Source organism: Myotis daubentonii, chromosome 11 (assembly GCF_963259705.1).
Source record: "Myotis daubentonii chromosome 11, mMyoDau2.1, whole genome shotgun sequence".
NCBI classification, from domain to species: Eukaryota; Metazoa; Chordata; class Mammalia; order Chiroptera; family Vespertilionidae; genus Myotis; species Myotis daubentonii.
Genome location: NC_081850.1, coordinates 43225017 through 43248738, shown reverse-complemented (window position 1 = coordinate 43248738; position 23722 = coordinate 43225017). Strand labels below are relative to the sequence as shown.

The 23722-nt window shown below is 42.3% G+C and overlaps 1 protein-coding gene and 1 long non-coding RNA gene across 2 annotated transcripts; both read left to right on the top strand.

The window, feature by feature from the left end:
• The first annotated feature begins 2889 nt into the window (after positions 1 to 2889).
• Positions 2890 to 8221, top strand: RFK (riboflavin kinase). The gene is made up of 4 exons (XM_059656942.1): positions 2890 to 3302; positions 3926 to 4077; positions 6574 to 6676; positions 7006 to 8221. The coding sequence occupies exons 1-4, from the start codon at positions 3221 to 3223 to the stop codon at positions 7134 to 7136; spliced, it is 468 nt and encodes a 155-aa protein (XP_059512925.1). The 5' UTR covers positions 2890 to 3220; the 3' UTR covers positions 7137 to 8221.
• Positions 8222 to 21524: 13303 nt separating this feature from the next.
• LOC132212009 (uncharacterized) lies at positions 21525 to 22995 on the top strand. Its single transcript, XR_009447626.1, has 2 exons — positions 21525 to 22760; positions 22803 to 22995. It is a non-coding gene; the product is annotated as an uncharacterized LOC132212009 (long non-coding RNA).
• The last annotated feature ends 727 nt before the right edge of the window (positions 22996 to 23722 follow it).

Genomic DNA, 23722 nt, shown 5'->3' with positions numbered 1-23722 from the left:
GCAAACTGCTATTTACCTTAATTGTCTTAGTTTCCCTATCCCACTTGTCCTGGAATGTTCCTAGCTTCTTACTATTCTGTAGCAATGAAGTTTATTTACTTTTATTTTTTAAAGTTTTAAAATATCATTTTGTATTGGTTTCATGTGTACAGCATAGTGGTTAGATAATCATATACTTAACAATTAATAAGTTTTAAACTGCCTGCCATTCTAAGTAGCATGATGAGATCTTGCATCATCCCTCTTGGTCCCACCAGTGAATGTATTAATCCCTTTGTCAAGAGTATCCACCCTGTATACACTACTCTTCAGATAGTCATTTGGTGACTGGGAAATGATAGATCCTCCCTTCCCCCAACTGGTGGGCGGAGGATGACGTAACCTGCAGCCCAGAAATACCTGAGTGACTAACCATGTACCTTATGTAGACTATACATTGGACCACCAATCCACACCTGCCAAATACCCTAAGCCCTTGTCCTATATGGACAATGCAGTAAGCCACCAATCAGTGTGCGCCCAGTACACCACCCCCACCCCTTCCCATTCCACCCCTCAAAAGGCGTGCCCACCCCTGCACGTGTTGCTGCTCTCCCCTTGTGAGACAGCCCGGCAGGTGCTTCTCCTCTAATAAAGCCTGTAGTCCTGGTTTTTCGCCCTCTGTCTGATTTTTCAGGAAAGTCTGAAACAACAGTTGGGTCAGGTATTAAATCTAGGTGAGAAGGTTAACTTGAAAGGCAGGCAGATAAGGCAGGGGCCCAGTGGGAAACAAAGGCAGGAGGAAAAGGCAGGGGCAGACATGGCAGTTTGAGCAAGCATAATCACAGGAACCAACCAAGCAGAAATAATAAAATGTTTCTGGACTCAAAGCGGGAGGCATGAGGAAACAAGGGAGGGCCTGTAGGAACAATGTGTATGAACGCATGGAAACAGAGAAAGTTCAGCGTAGGAACAGCGAAAGAACACATGGAAACAGGGAAAGTTCAGGTCCCTTGCTGAGCAAGAACAATGAGGGAGTCAATCAGGTGACACAGATATAGAAGCAGGCTTGTAGCAAATATAAGCCCCTGGACCACAAGGCTTAAGGGGGGCTGCCCATTACTGGGCCCCCGCTCCCCGTGAAGGGAGTCTGAATCTGCTTGTAATACATTTTCCACACTCTTGCTTCAATCTTCTGGTCTGTGGAGCTCATTCTTCAGCATTGCAAGACATGAGCCTGGGGAAAAAGACCTCGGCTCACCATTCTGGTTATTGTAGGGTTGGTATCCAGGAATATAGCACCAGGGACACCATTCTGGGCTGGTGGATTTTCTCGGTAACAAAAGTAATAGCTAAGTCTGGACAAAACTTCCCACACATTTGTAGTGTTTGTGGGGAAAAAATTTCCTCTACCCTTCAAGGTTCTTCTGGGTGGTGTAACGATTAAATTGACACAAAGCAGATTAGCAGGAGAAAAACTTACATTTAATAACACGCAGGCCTCCTTACACACAGGAGAGACCCAGCAACACCAAGTAAGTTGGCAAAATGGTGGAAGCCATCGCCTTAAATGTCACCTTCAGCTAAAGGCAAAAGATGATGTTGGGGGTGGGAGTCGGTGACCGGAGGTACCCAGGAAAAGCAGTTAACAAGGATAAGACTGTTACGCAGAAGTCCACACCCTCTTCATTGTTAACAGCTTTACAGAGATTTTGATAGCCTCCTCTTCCGGGTACAGTGAGGGCAACACCCTTGCAGCTTTCCTTCACAAATGTGAATATTCTCTTACAAAGGGCAACTTATACTTGGTTTTCAGAGCTCCCCTCACATCTGCTTTTTTATATTCACCAGCCTGAGGTTACCCATATCCCCAAAGAGGCATCTTTTGGGGTGGCAAACTCTGCTCCCCTTCAGTAGGGAAAGGTAAAAGAGGACAATTAAAACTTCTTTCTCAAGACCAAGACAAGGAGGATGACTTTGTGAGTCATGTGTATCTCCCGAGCTGTCCTTCTGGGGGTAACCTTGACCCTCAAGGGCCAGAGGCTCATGGATTTGCATTGCAGCGGAGATCAAGCCTTTCATCAGGGTCATGAAGTTGCTAGAACACAGCCTAGGAGGGAGCGTGGGTAGGAGGCTGCACGCCTCCTGGGGTGCGGGGGTGGGGGACCCCATCATTGTAGCCTTCCACTGGTCACCGACGAGGCCCTGCGCCTCTGGAGCTCACATTCTGATAGAACTTCAGACCACGGTCAAATGGAGGCCACTTAGGGCAGGCAGGCGGGAAAGGCCTCCTTTTTTGTGTTTTTAATTATTATTTTTTAAAATATATTTTTATTGATTTCAGAGAGGAAGAGGGAGAGACAGAAACATCAATGATGAGAGAGAACCACTGATCGGCTGCCTCCTGCCTCCTACTGAGGACCTAACCGGCAACCCGGGCATGTGCCCGTGACCGGAATCGAACCCAGAACCCTTCAGTCTGCAGGCTGACGCCCCGGCCAGGGCGGGAAAGGCCTCTCAAGAGATGATCTCTGACCTGTAATTTTGGAACTTTAACAAATGTTTAAGTGCGGGAGGAGTGGTGAATGACAAGCAATCGAGTGGTTGCCAAGGACCCAAAGAATGTTTCTATTTGGCGTCAGGATCTTAATGAAAACGAGGAAGGGAAAAACAAACAAAAAAACCACTTAGTATTACGGTCCCAGAACGGCGCCTTCAAAGCCGCCAGGCTGAAAAACCGAGTCCCCGCCGCGATTCGAAGGGCCTGGGCGTGGAAAACTCCCAGGAGCAGCGCACGGCCTGGGGGCGGGGCCACGGCGGGGGCGGGGCCCAGGCGGAGGCGGGGCCTCGGGGGCGGGGCTACGGAAGCCGGACGCGCTCCGCTTCTCTGGACCGTGAATCTGCGCAGGTGCGTGGCGCTCGATTGGTTGGGGGTCCCTCCGCGAAGGCCCGCCCCCACCGCCCTCCACGCCCACCATCGCATTTATTCCGGCCGTCCCCGCCTCTCCCGAGGCGGACACCCAGCGTCCCAGTCGCCAGGCAGCTTCTGTTGGATCAGCAGCGGGAGGGACTTGCCCGGAGTGTCCTCGGCGCCGCGCAGCCCGTTGTGCTCCTGCCCGGCCCGCCGGCCGCGCTCCCGCCCGCGTCCCCCGGCTGGTCCGGGGGTCCGGGCACCACCCCCACGGCGGCTCCTCCGGACCTGAGGACTGGGCCGCAGCCCGAGAGCCGAGCGGACGGCGTCATGAAGCCTCTGCCGTACTTCTGCCGCGGCGAGGTCGTGCGGGGCTTTGGCCGCGGCTCCAAGCAGCTGGGCATCCCCACGGGTGAGCGCGGGAGGGCGCGGGGCCGCCGAGACGGGTCACGTGGGAGCGGGACGTCAGTCGGGGCTCGGGGCTGGGGCTGCGGCTGCGGACGGGGGTGACGCCCTCCCCTCTGCCGATTCCCGCGCTGTGTAAGCGGAGGGTCTTCAGTGGGGCCGCGGGAGCAGGTCCTGGCCCGTGGCTTCGGGTTCTTCGGGCCCCTGGCTTGAGGGGTGGGGAGGGCAGGAAGCAGGAGCTGAGTTTTGGGGTCCCCCTTTGCCGCCTCTATAACCTGTCGTGATAGAGCTGCCAAGCGTGGCAGGAGCCTTGCCCGTTAGGAATCGTAATTTGGGCAGATTGGTTAAATTCTCAAGCCAATTGTAGGGTTATTTAAAAAAAAATCTTATTAGATTGTGCCCAAGTGATAACATAGGCAGCTGGATGAGAAACAGGTCAATGGGGTGGGGAAGGAGACATATATAATACTTTAACCAATAAAGAATTAAAAGTTTTTTAAAAAAATGAAATGGTAGGATTGATCCATAGGAAAAGCCCTAGGAATCTTTAGAACCTATTTAGCTTTGGGTACGATTTTTATAAAAGTTGTGAAACTCTTAACACTCAGAATATGTACTTCTGTTTTTAAGCCAACTTTCCTGAACAAGTGGTCGACAATCTTCCCGCTGATGTGTCCACTGGCATTTATTACGGATGGGCCAGTGTGGGGACCGGAGAAGTCCATAAGATGGTGGTGAGCATAGGATGGAACCCATACTACAAGAACACGAAGAAGTCCATGGTAAGAATGTGTTTCACTCTGTAACTGGAAATGGGATGGCGATTTAGAGCAGTGGTTCTCAACCTTCCTAATGCCGCGACCCTTTAATAAAGTTCCTCATGTTGTGGTGACCCCCAACCATAAAATTATTTTCGTTGCTACTTCATAACTGTAATTTTGCTACTGTTTTGAATCCTAATGTAAATATCTGATGTGCAGGATGTATTTGCATTGTTACAAATTGAACATAATTAAAGCATAGTGATTAATCACAAAAACAATATGTTATTATATATGTGTTTTCCGATGGTCTTAGGCGACCCCCAAAGGGGTCGCAACCCACAGGTTGAGAACCGCTGATTTAGAGTAATATGCAGTATTAGGTATACATATAGAGGTATGGACTCCGTCAATGGTAACCACAACCTAGTGTAAATTCCAAATTTTTGGCATCACACTTGAAGGATTTAAAAGCTAAGTACTTAGTTACTATTTGACTGTAACTTTTCCCTTTCGTTTTAAAACTTTGTCTCTAGATCTAAAGTGAATCTTGTCAGTGTATAGTTGACTCTTATCTTTTTAATCATCCTGCTAATCTCTGCCTTTTGATTAATCTACTAATTGATAAGGAAGGACTTAAGCTATTGCTATTTGTATTACAGATGTCCCCTTCACCCTCCTCGCCCCCCCCCCCCCCAGGCCTTCACATGTCTGTGTCCATAGGTTATGCATATATGCATATAAGTTCTTTGGTTAATCTCTTTCTGCCTGCCCCCCCCCCCCCACCCACCTCCCATGATTCCTCAGTCTGTTCAATGCTTCTGTCTCTGGTTATACTTGTTACTCAGTTTCTGTCATTAAAAAGAACTCTAAGATTTTGATTGGCATAGCATTGAATCTGTATATTGATTTAGGGAAAGTGGACATTTTTGTCATTTCTCTTCTAACTCATCCCTCAATTACAGATGAGAAAACTGAGCTCCAGAGAGGTTAAGGTATCCTTTTAAAAGCCAAATGTGCGACCTGAGACTTTATCTTAACTTAGTGCTCTTGCTACATTACTTCCTTGCTTCTCTTAAGTTCAATTCTAGTATAAACAAACGATTTAGTCATCTAACAAAACCAAAGCTCTAATAAGAGCTTTAAGAAAAGTTTCTTTTTTAAAAAAATATATTTTATTGATTTTTTACAGAGAGGAAGGGAATGGGATAGAGAATTAGAAACATCGATGAGAGAGAAACATCGATCAGCTGCCTCCTGCACACTCCCCACTGGGGATGTGCCCACAACCAAGGTACATGCCCTTGACTGGAATCGAACCTGGGACCCTTGAGTCCAGAGACTGATGCTCTATCTACTGAGCCAAACCGGTTAGGGCAAGAAAAGTTTCTAATATCTATATTTTCTTTTTAAAAATTGTTTAAATCAGTTCTCTCTCTTTTTTTTTTTTATGGGCTTCATAAAATCCATAAACACCATTAATTTGCATGCAGAGTTTTAGTTAGGGACACTTGGAGAGAGCCCATATTAATGTCCTGAAAGGACCATGACCCTGCCCCACCCAAACAAACTCAAAAGATTATGAAAGACTAGGTTATAATAATAAAAGCATAATATGCTAATTAGGCAACCTTCCAGAGGAAGCTGGGGCTGCAAGGGAAACCGGCAGCCGGTGGGAAGAAGGGCCTACTCTTGCATGAATTTCGTGCATTGGGCCTCTAGTTGTATATAAGAGAAAAAAGAAAACTTAGCTTAATAGATTAAGTTACACACTTGAAATTATACTTCTAGTCTCAAGTTACATGTTTCTAAATTGTGTAACCCTCTCAGTTCCCAGTGCCACCATCCCAATCCAGCCTCAACTGCCTTGTGCATTTGCTTGCTCTTTACCTTGCTTTTTCTGCCTTTTGAGCTCAGATTTGTGTTGTTTTTTTTATAGGCACCTACTAAATTCAGATTTCCAGATCTGCTTCTACCCCCTGCACCATTTTATTTCAACACATGTTGTACCCATTTGTTACATCATTCCTAGATCAGGAACCTGCTTGGGCTCTTCTACCCCCCACATCAGTCTTCAGTTTTGGATAGCCCTCAAAAGTTTCTGAAATGAGTGTGTTAGAGACACATGGATCCTGGTTAACTTTAGAGCTAGTTCTATTAGTGGAAACATCTCTTAATACTTTACAATGATTCCCTCTTCGATGTCTTTGCTCAGTTTTTTCACCTTGGTAAGACTCTTAATTACTTTGCTGCATGATTTTTCTATAAGCAGCAAATCATGCTAGATTTGTGGTGTAACTTCTACTTTGCTAATGTTTACATGTAAGGCCAGGGGCAGGAACAGGAACAGTGGAAGAATGCAGGAAAAACTATATGTTTTAACCTGTCTTTCAAGATCTAACCAGGGTTGATTGTTTTATTTAAATTATTCCACCATTAATATGTGTATTTCAAATTTCAGCTTTATTCTGTCAATGGGATGGTAATAACTTTTTTCTAAACATTTCTTGACTGCAGGAAACTCATATCATGCATACCTTCAAAGAGGACTTCTATGGGGAAATCCTCAATGTGGCCATTGCTGGCTACCTCAGACCAGAAAAGAACTTTGATTCTTTAGGTAAGTTCTTAGTTATATTAAGTATCATTGCAGCTACTTCTCCTTCTATTAGTAATAACCATGGCAGTACAGATAATATTTGAGCATTTAATATGTGCCAGGCATTGTATTAAGTGCCTTACATGGATTAACTCATTTTATCCTCACAACAACCATATGAGGAATTACTCTTTTTTATTTAAGTCTGGAAGAATGGGTAGAACAATTACTAGACAACTATCCTGATCCACAGACACAGCCAGCCTTGAGGGGAGTATTTTGGAGAGGTTGAGCATAGGAGTAGTAAAAAGTATAGCTGCAGTTCTCATTATCTTTATATTCTCTCGCAGAGTCACTTATTTCAGCAATTCAAGGTGATATTGAGGAAGCTAAGAAACGACTAGATTTACCAGAGCATTTGAAACTCAAAGAAGACAATTTCTTCCAGGTTCCGAAAAGCAAAATAATGAATGGCCACTGATGAAAACTCATCTTACTTATTCATTCATTGTTCTCTAAAATCCTACAGCTGTGACTTAGTTTAAGCAGTACAATGTAATTTTTATTATGCTTCATGTTCAATTAAACCCATCATGCTACAGTACTAACAATATTCATTTTAAAAATCCAGATTTTGTCTATGTAATATGTTGACTAAAATTTACCACTAGAAATATCAAGTGTTTTATAAGGGAAATGAAATGTATAAAGCTATGGGTAAAAAGGCAAGTCACTAGTATGAAATGAAAACTAATTATAGTAAAAGACTAGTGTGTATGTATGTACTTGTATAGCATGTGCTGCTAAACAGAAGGCTTTTAAAAGTAAATGTATTAAAACAGGTTTGATATCTTATAAACCTAAGAGGGAAAACTCACACATTGTATTTTTTATATTTTGTGCATTAAAATATTACTACAAACATAAATACTCGTGAAATTTTAATTAGTCATGACTAATTTTCTTTATGGAAAATTAGAGGTCAAATCATTATATCATGTTTGTTTTTTTTTTTACATCTGCCTCAGCTATGATTGGTCTGGACTCTCTGCCTATCAGTTATTTTGGTCTGTCTTTTAAAACATTAAAATGAGTGTATTTTGAATGTGTAGGTTTCATTTTTGTATTGTATAGCACTGTTCTCTTTAAGAGTAGATATTCAACATTTTTTTCTTGACTTTGATTATTTTTTTCCTTTAAACAATCGCATGTCAAGTTTTTTCCATTTAGAATATCCTCTGACTTGCAAAGGATTGCATCTATCGCCACCATTCCAGCGTTCACTATATGAAAACCCCCAAAAGCTTCATCTTTAGGTTTACTCAAAGTCTAAGTGAACATGTAGCACTTCATTTATATATGCCAGTTTCTTAAAGAACACTTTTTTCCTCCTAGGGAAACTGTTTATGAGCCAATTAAGCTATGAAATAGAAAATTATTTATAATGTGATGGTATGTTCACATAACAAACTGTTGTGATTGTGTATGAACATGTGATTTAATGATAAAGAACGCTTGTAGCTTGGGGGTAAACTATAAATAATAAAGTCTTAGTTTCATAATGTTCATACTGTGCGTTTTTTCTTCCTAACAACTGAAGTGAATTTTGGTCACTGGAGACTTTTGTTTATATTGACAGAAGTTAAAAATCTTTGGATGCTTAAGAGATTGATTACAGAGTCTTTTGGGCCCCAGAAGCAGTACATTGATTGTATTATTCACTTTGGCATCAGATTGGTTGGGATGGAGACAAATAGAAGATAATTTTAAAGATCACTTATTACAAGTCCTATTTCCCTAATCTGCACAGAGAACTGATTTTAACAAATATTAGGTATCCATAATAATAAAAGCATAATATGCTAAGTAGACCAGACGACCTTCCGGACAAAGCCAGGGCTGCGAAGGAACCCCGGGTCTCATGAGCCAGGGGGAAGCCAGCAGCCGGGAAAAGAAGGCCTACTCTTGCATGAATTTCATGCATCGGGTCTCTAGTTTATAATATTTAAAGTTAGTGTTGGAGAAGGGAAAGCATGGATAAATTCATGGCAAACAATGTATCTTTTTTTTGTTAATCCTCACCCAAGGATATTTTTTTCTTTTTTTTGAGAGTGGAAAGAAAAGGAGGGAGAGAAGAGAAACATTGATATGAGAGGAACATCGATTGATTGTCTCCTTCAGGATGCTTGACTGGAGCTGGGAATCAAGGTTTTTATTTTTTTGTGTATTTTGGCTAAGGCTTCATTATTCGGGGACAGTAGTGGCCTTGGTTGGTTTTGAGCTGCCAAGGATAACTGAACACAAATAAGTTTCTTTTCTCTCTCATACTCTTGTCCAATGAGCCCGTATAGTTGAGTTCTAAGTTATAAACACAAATATTCAGTGCACTGTGTCATCTTTTGTCTTTTTTATAGCAGACCTAAGCCTCGTATGTTATTACCATTTGAATTGGGAATCTGACTGGTCACAAGTAACAGAAATGGATTCTGGCTGATCTGAGCAGGGAAGGGATTTATTGGGAGAATCATGGTTAGATGATTCAGAAAATGGATAGGAAAGCTGGAGACGGTGAGAAAAGGGGACCTCTGAACGGAAGGGTCAGAACCAGAGACAAAGTCACACCACAGAGCCAGTTCATTGAGGACAGTGCCACTGGTGCGGAGCAAAGGTGCTCTAGTCCCACCAAATGCCACCAGAAACACATCCTCCACACTGCTGGGTGCCCCTGTTCCAGAAAGTAATCTTTGTACTATCAGAATCTTATTGGTCCAGCTTTGGACACCTGTTCAAGTGTTATCTGCAAGGGGGGCTGGGAAACTGAGTATCTGGCTGTTTCAGCTTCTATACAAAGATGTGCTTTTATTTTTTAAAAAAATATATTTTATTGATTTTTTACAGAGAGGAAGGGAGAGGGATAGAGAGCCAGAAACATCGACGAGAAACATGGATCAGCTGCCTCCTGCACGCCCCCTACTGGGGACCCTTGAGTCTTCAGACCAATGCTCTATCCCAGCCGTGGGCAAACTACGGCCTGCGGGCTGGATCCGGCCCGTTTGAAATGAATAAAACTAAGAAAACAAAAAAGACCGTACCCTTTTATGTAATGATGTTTACTTTGAATTTATATTAGTTTACACAAACACTCCATCCATGCTTTTGTTCCGGCCCTCCGGTCCAGTTTAAGAACCCATTGTGGCCCTCGAGTCAAAAAGTTTGCCCACCCCTGCTCTATCCACTGAGCCAAACCGGTTCTGGCCAGAGACATGCTTTTCCACTAAGATACATACAGTGGGAGACAATTCTCTACACATACGGAGGTGGTTAGATAACTGGGCAGTTAAAGAAAAAGACATATCTAGCACCCTTATCTAACTCTGAAGGAAATAACCTGAGTACATGCTGTCCGTGCACTTTTTCAGCCATTCAAAAAAAGCATTACTTACGCTAAGTTAGAATGTTCCAGAGACTGATAAAACCTTCTTAATCTGAAGAAGAAGGAGAAGTACATAACCTATAGTGTTTCCCTTTTTCATCTTGCTTTGTGGGAAGCTCAGGGCTGATGTCCAATCATAGGAGCTCTAATAACTACCAAACCTGATTTTCAAAATGTTCTGCAAAGACCCTGAGGGCCTCTTGGAAGTGCCCTGGGTGAGAGGGCAAGCAAGGGAAGGTCTGCCCTGCTCACCCTGCATACATTAACTGTTTTATATCTGTGGGTTCTACTGAAGACTGCATTTGATTAAAGGCCTCCATTGCTAAGTTATACTTAAACTTCTGTTTGAATTGATTCGCTTACTTGCCTCTCCCTCTCTCAAGGTTCCCATTCTCTATTTCCATGCACACCATTTCATTTTGTATACATAATAGCACCATAAGCACTTTTCTGGAAGCAAAGGGGACATAAATTCTAAAAAGGGGAATTTCCTGGTGTGGGCTGGATCCACTAAACAAATACCTATTGCTGAGTCACTCATGGGAATTCCTGGTGAATGTCAGGGTCCCTGTAGGCCTCTCTGAATCTTCAAAGTATTTTCCATAGCTGCCCAGTGAGTTGTTTTGCTTACAAATTTGCTGGTGTTTTCAATTTATTAAAAGTTCCCCATACCAGTACAGTATCTCTGTCAAATGAAGTTTTTTATTATGTTTTTTAATCTACTGAACCCCCAAACCCTTAATAATACTCTGCTTTTCCACCCATATTTCCAAATGAGGATTTTCACCTGGCCCTCAGCTTGACCAACTAGACCTGTTTTCTACTGTTTCCTATAGATTTAATTTGAATATTTTTTTTGAAGTTTTAAAAGATGGAAGAAAGTGTTCAGATTCTGTCCTTTTTGAACATTTATTTTCTTCCTTTTCAGACAGTCTTGCAAAGGGATGGATAATAGGAAATATCTATTACTGCAGCAGCTTAGCTACTTTGAGGATATCATGTTCTTTGTAAGAACACAGTTTTAGCCCTGGCCAGTGTGGCTTAGTGGATAGAGCATCAGCCCTCGGACTGAAAGGTCCTGGGTTCAGTTCTGGTCAAGGGCATGTACCTTGGTTGCAGGCTCGGTCCCCGGCTTGTGCGGGAGGCAGCCAATCCAAGTGTCTCACATCGATGTTTCTGTCTCTCCCCCGCCCCCCAGCTCCCACTCTCTCTAAAAATCAATGGAAAAATATTGAGTGAGAATTAACAAAAACCCAAGAACACAGTTTTAAAAGTCAAATACAGATACAAGGCACACATTGAAATTTCAGAAATAGTATGTAAGTCAGTGGAGATTCAAGAGATAGGTGATTACATTCTCTCCCTTTCATCTACTGACCAATGGGAAGTGTTAGCGTTTGTAGCAACAGGAGCTTCAATGTGCCTTTATTTTCGTCACTTCGTGGTTCCCCACTATCAGTTAGATGTTACCACACTTCAGATGAAGAAACTGAAAGTCAAAGAGAAACTCAGTGACTCAAACTGCACAGGTAGAAAATGCCATAGCTGAGTTGGAACTCAGGTCTTCAGCCTCTTTCCAGAGGAATACTGTCTTAGTAGACTCAAGCGTTGTTGCCTGGCCCTGTTGGGGTTGTGCCCATGGGCCCTGGGAGCTATGGATGGTGGAGTGGTCGGTGATCCTGAGGCCCACTAGTTAGCGCATGGTTCTCAACCTGTGGGTCGCGACCCCTTTGGGGGTCGAACGACCCTTTCACAGGGATCGCCTAAGACCATCGGAAAACACATAGCCCACCCATCTGTAAAATCATGTGAATGTGAAACTCTTATTCCTGGAAGAGCCTGTCAAGGGTAAAATCTTTGCAGTAGACAATGCTAAATGCCCTTGTATTGCAATACTAAGCCCTAAAAATGCAGTTCATGCTAAGAGAAGGAATCCTGTTCTTCCCATCTCCCTCCTCTTACTTGAAGAGGAGTGGGGTTGAAGGGGGATGGATTCCTTTGGAGATAAATTTCAGTATGCTCTGTCTATCCTCTTCAAGGGTATATCTATCAGAGCATGTGCCCATTGGGAGGAGGGACATGAGGATTGTATGAGAAACTAGCTATATTGGCTTTAGGCAACACAGCAGGGAGAAGGTGGCACATTTGCTCCCGGTGGAGGGGGAGAGGGAAGGAGGCACCGTGTGTGCTTTCCATGGACCAGATATGTAGATGTGTCTGGAGCCATACCTGGAAGAAATTACCAAGGTGGCAGCCTGGGATGGCGAGGTGACGCAGAAGAGGGACAAAGGGAATATCCAGAAGCTCAGGTCTAAAGAGCCTAGAGCAGGGGTGGGCAACCTTTCTGTGAGTGCGTGCCAAAACCAGCAAAATCTCTGACTCAAAATTCTTCTGCGTGCCAACCCTAATTTTTTGAGAACATGTTACGCCTACTTGATATCTCTTAAGGTATACGTATGTGAAGAACCTTGAAGAAATAATAAAATTCATCGAGCGACAAAAACACAGTATATGATGATGAAAAATACATTTACTTTTTAATGTATACATGTACACTGATAGTCCGACAGAAAACTTTATGACTCCGTTTGATATTATCAGTGGGACTTTTGCTGCTGCATCACTGATGACAGATTTTACATCAGGCTTATATTTCGTGACCTTCAGAGATATGCACGAGCTACTACTTTCATCCGTCAGGCTACTCCTATTATGAGACAACAAAATTCATCACTGAGAACAAAGATTCACATGCATATGTGGATGAAACCAAAACACTGGTCGGATCTAGAAAGGCAGGGAGAGTTAAGGCAGAGGCATAGAAATTGCTCTTCCCCTCTCTCGTCAATCCATGTCTATGGTCTTTAAGATAACTTGTTATGTAAAATTATTTATTTATCTAAGATGCACCTACACTGAATTTATCTGAAAAATAAAAAAGTCGATATTAAGAAAAAAATTGTAAATGGAAGATTATAAGAGAGGGTTTCGCGTGCCAGCAAAAGTTACTGGCGTGCCATGTTTGGCATGCGTGCCAGGGGTTGCCCACCCCTGGCCTAGAGGAACCTTTGGGCACACCACAGACGCTGCAATTGAGTTGCCCCAGAAGGGAAAATTCAGAGAAAGAATCTACTTTAAGCTCAACAAGCTCAGGAGTCAGCCAGGTAGGGCTGGGCTCTTTTCCTTAACCCAGAGTTTTTAAACGGTGTGTCATAAAATCCAGCTAGTGGGTTCTGATCAGCTTCATTAGAACATGATACAAGATATGTAATTTAGATAAGTATTGTTTCCTGCAACTTGTGCTTCAGGTTTAAAAATAGGTGTTGGTGTGTATTTTTTCTCTTATTGTGGTTCGCAGTCCAAAAAAAGTTTGGAAGCTCCTGTTTTTGTTTACTCTCCTTGTGTTTGGTTCTGGGGGATTAGGCCGCTGCAATCTGGGAGATTAGAAACGACCTCTGGAGCCAGTTTCTATGCTGGTTATCTTGCCTCTCTGTGGCTTAGTGTCTTATCTGTGAAATACCGGCTAACAATAGTGCCTACTTTATAGGGCTGTTATGATGGTTAAAGGGATTAAACAAATTGCTCCATGTAACGTGCTTTCTTTAAAAAAGATTTTTGATTTTTTCAGGGAGAGAGAAACATGGATGTGAGAGCAGAACATTGATCGGCTGCCCCCGGCACCCCCCTACCAGGGAGCAAGTCAGCATCCCTGGGCATGTGCCCTGACCAGGAATCAAACTGGCAATCTTTTGGTGCACGGATGAAGCCCAACCAACTGAGTCACACCGGCCAGGGCAAAGTGCTGAAAACCTGTATGTACTTGATAAATGCTAGTTATTGTTGTAATAGTGGTCCCCTGGCCGAAGGTAACATTGTAATTGCCACCATCTTGAGAGGACCCAGCAAATTGTCCCTTAGATCATAGTATGTAGGGTCCAGTGTTATTCATCTGTAGACAATGATTTCCGGGAGCACATAGGCACTGCACAAATATTTATGGGACAACTGCTGTGTGGCAGAATTCTGCTGTGCACTGGGGTACAAAGTGGAATGAGGTGCTGTCCCGGATGTTGAGGAGGAACAAGTCTCCCAGAGCAATTCCAATTCATTTGACGTTATCTCCATCATCCCATGTGGTGCCTGGTATATTTTAGATCTCCAGGAAATATGTGTTGAATGCCTTTCTGTGGGAGGAATCATAAACTCTTTACCTCACCCAGCTGTAGGAAATAAGGGAGCGCCATGCCCTTCATTTTTTCTGGTACCTTCAGGATGTGGAGGAAAGAACAGCATAGGAGACTTCTGCAAATGCCCAAAGTAAGAGTCTACGTTTGGCCAAAACCGGTTTGGCTCAGTGGATGGAGCGTCGGCTTGCGGACTGAAGGGTCCCAGGTTCGATACTGGTCAAGGGCATGTACCTGGGTTGCGGGCACATCCCCAGTGGGAGATGTGCAGGAGGCAGCTGATCGATGTTTCTCTCTCATCGATGTTTCTAGCTCTCTATCTCTCTCCCTTCCTCTCTGTAAAAAATCAATAAAATATATTAAAAAAAAAGAAGAGTCTACGTTTGAGGAAAGATGAAGTTGTTTCTGTAAACATCCTCTGGTGTCCATTTCATAGTGTTTATTGAAAAAAAAATTTTCAGGAAAGGGATGAGAAAGGAAACAGATGGCGCCAAACGACAGAGAAGAACCTTACAGATTTCTTCTGTCTTTGCTGCTCAGAACAGCTGGCGAGACAGCAGGAAAACGAGCAGGGGTTGCCGTGTGGCCTCCTGAATCATTCATGTGGTCTCCTCCCTCCTTTCCAACATCCCCTTCCTTCACCCTGCAAACAGCTCTGATGTCACAGCAGAGGAAGGTCAGGTCGGGTGAGGACGGCCAGCCCCTCCTCCTGCAGCCTCCTGCCCATTAGGCAAAGACTTCTAAGCAGGTTACACACGAAATTAATAAATAACAGGGTGTTTGTTTTTTGTTTTTAGCCCAGAAGTAGAAGAAACCAGGAAGATTTTTTTAAAAGTCTGATATGGGACAATGTAAAGCGCTCCCTACCTTGGAAGGAGTATAAAGCTGCACATAGGTGAGGCCCGATGTCAGAATGTGTGTGCCTTTTGTCTTTTATTTTATTTTTTACAATTTTTATGAGTTTATTTGAACAAAACTGATGCCAATGCTAGCAAGCAAAATCTCAAATGCTCTCGTATGTGTCTTTTTTTTTTTTTTTAAAGGGCCAAGAATTACCTTTTAAAATGGCCAACAGTAAAGGTTTACACTTCAGTTGTTCTACAGTTTACAAGTTTACTATATACATTATCTCAAGTGACTTGGCCAGCGTCACACAGAACCAAGATAGAAAGGAAGATATCTTGCATTTGAAAACCAGGTCTCTTTGAATTAATTCTCTGTGTCTTTCTTGAAAATAAATTCTTCTTCTTCCATATCAAGCCATCTTCCTCAGTGCTTTCTTTCTATCTACATGTTTTATGGATCTTAAAAAGCTCTTCATCCCTTATCCCCAAAGCTGCTAAAATTCTTTGACCTTGGGGGTGGAGGTAGATGCAGTAGCTGATGCATTTTACAAGTTTCACAGTGCTCCAAATATATTAAAGTTCACGGTCAGCTTCATGGGAGGGTCTTTTGGGCAATTGCATAGGAACTGATGTTTTAGAAGGGCCTCATGCCCTGGCCAGTGTTTCTCAGTGATTAGAGTGTCAGCCCTTGGACCTGAGTTGCAGGTTCAATCCCTGGCCCTCATTTGGGTGAGTGCAGGAGACAACACCCGCACCTACCCGCCCCCCCCCCCCCCTTTCTCGGGCATCTCAAACTTCCTCCTTCTCCCCCTCCCTTTTTCCCTCTCTTCCACTCTTTCTAAAAATCAATGGAAAAATATCCTCGAGTGAGAATTAACAACAAAAAACAACAACAAAAAAGGGCCTCAGGCTTAGTTCTCAGGCCACTTTCCAACCCTGTATTGTAAGGGGTTTCCTACATGGATTCAAAGTAAAAGTGACAGGGAAAGACTGGATTGCTGTCCCCTTTCCTTTTTCAATGTTCTCAGCACTCCTAAGATTACCTATGGCAGTGGTTCTCAACCTTCTGGCCCTTTAAATACAGTTCCTCATGTTGTGACCCAACCATAAAATTATTTTCGTTGCTACTTCATAACTGTAATGTTGCTACTGTTATGAATTGTAATGTAAATATCTGATATGCAGGATGGTCTTAGACGACCCCTGTGAAAGGGTCGTTTGGCCGCCAAAGGGGTCGCGACCCACGGGTTGAGAACCACTGACCTATGGCTTTGTAGCCAAACTCTAACATTTGAGTTTTTTAAGACTTGAGAGAAAGGAGGGGTTTCTTGTAGAAGCCTGAATGCTCTTAGACAATCACGGTATAAATAGGATCCTATTAAGAAACTGTTCTGCTGGGATTGGAACTATGATTGCTTTTTAGAGAATGAAAAACTATGGGGAGATAAACATTTCATTAAAGGTCAAGCATTTGGCCAATGTGTTTATTGAATGTATGGCCCTTTAACAAAAACTTGGATCGCTTCAGTGAAAATTGAGTTTAATTTTCTCCTGATTTTGGAGCAAATCACTGTTTGGGATTCTGAAAGAACAATCTCCAGTTTCTCTATCTGCTGAGAAAACATGTAAGAAAATCCTGTTAATGATCTGGTTACTTAACACTACTCATTCGAGTGTATTTATTTTGCCAAGAAGAAAGCCTTGTGAACAATGATTGGGTGTGTCTTTGGTTCCAGATTATTGTATAGAGCAAGTAGTCTACTTTTTTTTCCCCCTCCTGTAATCTTCACAAATCCTTTCAAAATAGTAGGTTTATGGGAGGGAGACTATTAAGGAGCTTTCACTGCTGCTAAAATGACATGGGAGGAAGTAGAGGGGAAAAATAAAAGAGGTTTGTACTTAGGAGTAGTTTATGAATGGATGGAATGAGATGTTTTGTTTTTTTGTTTTTTAAGATGTATTTTTGGAACTGAAGTGAGGGCATAGTTGGTCAGACTGGTACTGAGCCAATATTTTTCGACATTTGTGGAACTTCCCACTTTTTTTTTTTTTTTAAGGCTCATTATTGTCTTGAGGACAAGAGTACAAGAAAGAAATGATGTAGGGAGAGAAGGTAGGGTCCAACAAAGATACCATCTGCTTGCTCTATTTATTGGCCTCTACTAACTTCAAGGAGCCCAGGTCTGCCTGAGGACTAATGCCCTTTATCGCATGTAGTTGAAATTGACCTGTGACTTCAAGGTCAGGTGAAAAGTGCTTGCCATTTTGCAGACCACAGGAAAGTCGACGTGGAGACTTGCTGCCCCTGGTTACTGAGCTCTTCATGTCCCATTTATTCTCCTAAACACTTTCCTCAACTTTTCTCCTAAAATAGCATAGATGCAACAATTTGCTTTTTCTAACATTCTCTGTGTTCCAATGATTTTATTGTTTTTTCCTTGAATTGGTGCTTTGCTTGCATTCTCCCTCGTTTTATTTGTACACATGTCTGGTTTTCTGCCTCAATATTGAGCTCTTTGGGGGCAGACAATGTTTTTTATCTTTGCTTTCTACAGTTTATAGCTTGCATAATCCACATAGGCTTGTAATTTCAGAAATACACTTGAAATGGTAGTGTACATAAACTTTTATTTCTTGCTTATTTTTATGTGTAACCATTATAGCATATTTTGTGTAGTTTTTACCAATTTACGTTTAAAGTGCTGTGAAGTAGTTTTAAATTATAAACAAAAACAAACTTTATTTTTGTGAACACTTCGGTTCTGTTTATATTTTCCAGCAAGGAATTGGTGAATTCAAATAGAACAAACTTTGAAAAGACTTGACATATTTTGCTAAATTGATTTCCAAAAGACTTTTGTAGGCAAATCCTAAAATAGCCCCTCAGGATTCCTCACTCTAATACCCAGGACTGTGAATGCGATGAGGTATCATGCCTACAATTATGTTGCATTAAAGCCAAAGGGAGATTGGGCCTAATCTAATCACATAAGCCTTTTAAAAGCAGAGTTTTCTCCGTCGGGTAGCAAGAGGGAAAGTCAGGAAGATTCTGAGCATGAAGAGGATTCAATGCATGAATGTCAGCTTTAAGTGAGAGGAAGGCTGGCTGCCATGGCTTAGTGGTTGAGGGTTGACTATGAACCAGGAGGTCATGGTTGGGTTCCTGGTCAGGGCACATGCCCGGGTTGTGGGCCCGATCCCCTGTAGGGTGCATGCAGGAGGCAGCAGATCAGTGATTCTTTTCCATCATTGATGTTTCTATCTCTCTTTCCCTCTTCCTTCTTTTCTGAAATCAATAAAAAATATATTTAAAAAGAAATAAAATAAAGGGGAGGGAGGGGGGACATTCACAAGACCAGAGAGTGGCCTCTCAGAGCTGAGAGTAACTCCTGACCCACAGCCAGAAAAGCAAGTGGGGACCTCAATCTTGCAGCCACAGGAAACTGAACTCTGACAGCAACCTGGGTATCTCAGAAAAAAATTATTCCTCAGAGCTTCCAGGTAAGAGCCAGCCTGGCTGACACCTTGATTTTGACCCTAGGAGACCCTGTTAAATTTGTGGTAGGTTGTTATGCAGTGACAGAAAATGAATACATTGGCTTACTCTTATCAAGTAATACATGAAATTGTCCATGTCACTAGAGTGGCAGTGAATAGAACTCCATAACTGTGTGCTATATTAAAAGTCTTTGCTAAGACATTACTGATTAAATTTGTTTTTCTTTGCTGATGGAAATGAACAAAAAGTAATGATTTTGTGGCCTACTGATAACATTGGAGTGGGGGCACTAATGAAGAAAAAGACAGGAAATTCTGGGTGAGAGATTTGATATTGAGAGAAAGAAAACAATTATGGAAGAAAAGATTCTATCTAAAAAGAGTGGTGTGTTGAATCTGGTTTGCCCCAGCTTGTGAAAGCAATTGTTAATTTAAAAAATATATATATGTTTTTATTAATTTCAGAGAGGAAGGGAGAGGGAGTGAGAGATAGAAACATCAATGTTGAGAGAGAATTATTGATTGGCTGCCTCCTGCATACCCACTACTGAGGATCGAGCCTGCAACTCAGGCATATGCCCTTGACCGGAATCAAACCTGGGACCCTTTAGTCCAAAGGCTGATGCTCTATCCACTGAGCCAAATCGGCTAGGGTGCCAATGTTAATTTTATAGGAATTTTTGCAAGTTAGTTGTTAGGCACAGCTATTATTAAAAATTAAGTTATAAAACTTTTGAGTAAAGAAGTTATATTAAAAACTCATCACTCCCTTGTTGTTTTACACTTGATTATTAGCTATACTCTTGAGGTTGCTTGTATCAAATGCATCTGTATGGTAGAAACACTATATAATGGTTCACCTCTCTACCTTTCCTCCCAACTCCAAATTAAGTGACATCACAGTTGAAGCTTGAAATTGGCAATGATGGGAGTATTTATACCATGGAAACTGTCAAATGCCTTTTTTGAGCCGGTGAGATACCACAGAAGTTTTTCTGAGACTTGGATCAGAGGAGGGCCTTTTTCCTATTGGATGTGGACCCAAACGGATGTGAAGCCTGGCGCCCTGGCAGCCATCCTGCCAATGTGAGGAGTGACTTCCAGTAAGAATGGAGCCAACATAACAAAAGATAGAAGGGAGAGATAGAAATAAACCAATGCCTGAAATCATGGTATGAGCTCTATTTTCAGCAGGACCTCATCCCACTTCTAGCCCTAGACTTTTTGATTAAGTGAGCCAATAAATTCCTTTTGTATTTAAACTGGTTTGGGTTGAATTTTGTACATTGGTAACTGAAAGCAGCCTAAAGGATGCAGTAGAATGTGTATGTGGTCCAGGGTCACTCCTAGCCACCAAAAAGAGTTGACTGATAAAAGTAATTTAGAAGGATGGTAATCCTGACCTCAATCTTGTTCTGTTCTCTATTATAATTCTTTGTTTGACAAACACATAATTGCCTTATTTAAGGGTTTAATAAGCCTTGAATATATTATTTCCCTTGCAGGCTGAGATCAGTTTTGATCAATAAACACTTGGTTAGAGTGGGAGGCATTCTTCTCAGGCTATCTAACAGCTATCCTTCTCTTCCTTGATATTGAAAAGCTTTTATTCTGTGTGGCAAAGCTCCAGAAGATGAGTCATGATTTTTCTAACCTCCTCACAGCCATCTCATTGCCCTTTATCAGATACTAGGGACCCAGTGCACAAATTTGTGCGCCTTGAAAGGCACTGTGGGCCAAGAGGATGCAGTGGGCACAGGGGCGGGTCTTGGTCCACCCTCTGCACCCCCGCCCAACCCCTCCTGTCATGGCCCCTGGTCCTCTGTCTGCCGGCAGCCCCACTCCCACCGCCACTCCCACGTGCTGACAGCGTGGAGCAATTGTGGCTGGAGCCAGCAGCAGGTGCAAGCGGCGGCTGCTGCCCCGATCACCCCTCAGGAGCAGAGGGAGGTGGAGAAGCCCTCAGGGATGATTGGGGCCAGCAGCCGCCACTCGCACCTGCTGATAGTACTGAGGAATTGGGGCTGGCGTGAGGCACCAGCAGCAGATGCAAGTGGCAGATCCAGTGCCAGCAGCGGGTGCAAGCAGGGCCAGCATCAGCAGCAGGTGTGAGCAACCAGTGGGACTGTGGCATATGGGAGGAAAGAATTTTTAGTAACCACCAGAGGCTTGCCCTGATGACAGCGACTGGTGCCCCACCTTGGTTGGGTGCCCCCACTTACCTGCTCCACCATCCCATTGCAGCTAATGCCCACCATGTTCCATGCTCTGCCACCTGCTGCAGACGCCTGCCATGTTCTGCGCGTGCCCCCCGGTGGTCAGTGAACATCATAGTGACTAGTTGTTTGGTTGTTCTGCTGTTCGGTCTATTTGCATATTAGGGTTTTATATATATAGATAGTTGACTCTTGAACAACTTGGGGGATAAGAGGGACCAACACCCTCAAACATGAAGATCTGCTTTTAACTTTTAGTTCTATAGTAGGCCCTGCACATCTGAGGTTGGTTTAACCTATGCATGTGGAACCCACAAACAGCCAAACAAGAAATTTAAAAAGGTATAAATAAATAAATAAGTCTATAGAATAATAATATAAAAAAGGAAATTATTTTTGTACAGCTGAACCATGTGGGTTCTTAAAAAATATATTTGTATTGATTTCAGAGAGGAAGGGAGAAGGAGAGAGAGATAGAAACATCAATGATGAGAGAGAATCATTGATGGGCTGCCTTCTGCATGCCCCACACTGGGGATCAAGTCTGCAACCCATGCATGTGTCCTGACCAGGAATCAAACTGTGACCTCCTGGTTCATAGGTCGACACTCAACCACTGAGCCACACCAGCCCAGCAGGATTTTTTTTCTTTTAATTCTCACCTGAAGATATTTTTTCCATTGATTTTTTTTTTTTTTTAGAGAGAGTGAAAGGGATGGGAGGGGGGGGGAGAGAGAGAGAGAGACATCGATTGGTTGCCTTCACATGTGCCCCAACTGGGACCAGGGATTGAACCTACACCCCAGGTACATGCCCTTGATGGAATCAAACCTGAGATGCTTCCATGCATGGGCCAACTCTCTAACCACTGAGCCACTGACCAGGGCTTTGACTCTCTAACCACTGAGCAACCAGCCAGCACTACGATGTGTATTTTAAGCTAAGTGTTATTACAAAAGAGTTGAAAGTTAAAATAATTAAAAGTTTATAAAGTAAAAAAGTTATGGGAGGCTAAGGTCAATTTATTATTGAAGAAGAAAATACTTTTTTTTTTTTTTTTTACAAATTTAGTGTATTTTTTTCTACAGTATTTATAAAGCCTATAGTCGTATACAGTAATGTCCTAGGCCTTCACATTCACTCACCACTTGCTCACTGACTCACCCAGAGCAACTTCCAGTCCTGCAAGCCCCTTTCATGGTAAGTACTCTATACAGGTGTACCATTTTTAATCTTTTATATTGTATTTTTACTGTAGCTTTTCTATGTTTAGATATGTCTAAATACACAAATACTATTGTTATACTTATCTATAATATTCAGTATAATAACATGTTGTACAGATTTACAGCCTGGGAGCAATAGGCTATACATTACCCTGGGTGTGTAGTGGGCTGTACCATCTAGGTTTCTGTAAGTGCACTCCGTGATGTTCACACAATAATTAAATTGCCTAACAATGCATTTCTCAGAAAGCATCTCCATCATTAAGTGGTGCATAATTGTACTAATGCATAAAAAGTGCTCAGAAATAGTCTGTTAATAAGTCCCCATAGAATTATCTTGTCTTGATTTAATTTTATTTCCAATTTTAAATTACTTTTTATGAACTGGAACCTCCCAAGCTCTTGCTCAGCCTCTTGATGTGTTTCCAGTCTACAAGGATGCTCTTAATATTTCCAAGTTCTTTGCAAACAAAAAAACCCAAAAGAGTGACTTTGTTTTCCAAACACATATTTACCTATTTAACAGTTGTTAGCACAGTATGCAACGTAAGTCTGAGAATAATGTGGCAGACTAAAAATAAAGAAGGAAAGATGTCAAACTGAACCAATACACAGCATGAACCTTCTTTTCAGGCTCACATAGAGTAGCAACACAATTTTTCTTAGTATTCAAGGTCATCTTGACCTCATTTAATCCTTAAGTGTGTATCATAAACACCTATTTTTCTTGGAAAATGATTTCCAGGCTACACAAAAAACTGTCAAAGTCAGTCTATCAGAAGTTTAGAGTTATCAGGAGAGATGAAAAACACAGTATAAACAAAATTACTTACTTTTATAGGTTACACTCTGTAATTACACAGCAAGAGATGAGAAATGTGTCCATTGATATAATTGCTATCTTACATGTATTTTTATTTTTTTCTAAGAATTACAAAGGGGACTAGGAGGGCTTCAAAATATTTTAAAGAGATAGTTTTAAATGGTCCAAAATTTTGGAAGCATATCATATCTGGGTGTGATACACATGGTCTCTTAAGAATTTTTTAAAGATGAGGTCAGCAAACTACAGTCTGTTGGCCATTCTGGCCCATCACCTGTTTTTGTATTTCCCCGAGCTGTGAATGGTTTTAATATTTTTAAATGATTAAAGAAAAAAATCAAAAGAAGAATAACATTTTATGATATGTAAAAACTATCTTTTTTTTCTTTTTGTTTTTAAATATATTTTATTGATTTTTTACAGAGAGGAAGGGAGAGGGATAGAGAGTTGGAAACATCGATGAGAGAGAAACATCGACCAGCTGCCTCCTGCACATGTCCTACTGGGGATGTGCCCGCAACCAAGGTATATGCCCTTGACCGGAATCGAACCTGGGACCTTTCAGTCCGCAGGCTGACGCTCTATCCACTGAGCCAAACCGGTGCTGGCTATGTAAAAACTATCTTATGTCCAAATGTTAGTGTCCATAAATAAAGTTTTGGTGGAGCACGACCCACCCATTTGTTATGGGCTGGCTTCATTCTTGCCACAGTGTTAGAGTTGAGTAGTTGTGCAAAGCCTAAAGTACTCACTATCTGGCCCTTTCCAGAGAAAATCTGCCAACCTGTAAGAGCTTTCCCCTAAAGAAACACTGTGGCCTTCTATAAACCGAAGACTTCTTC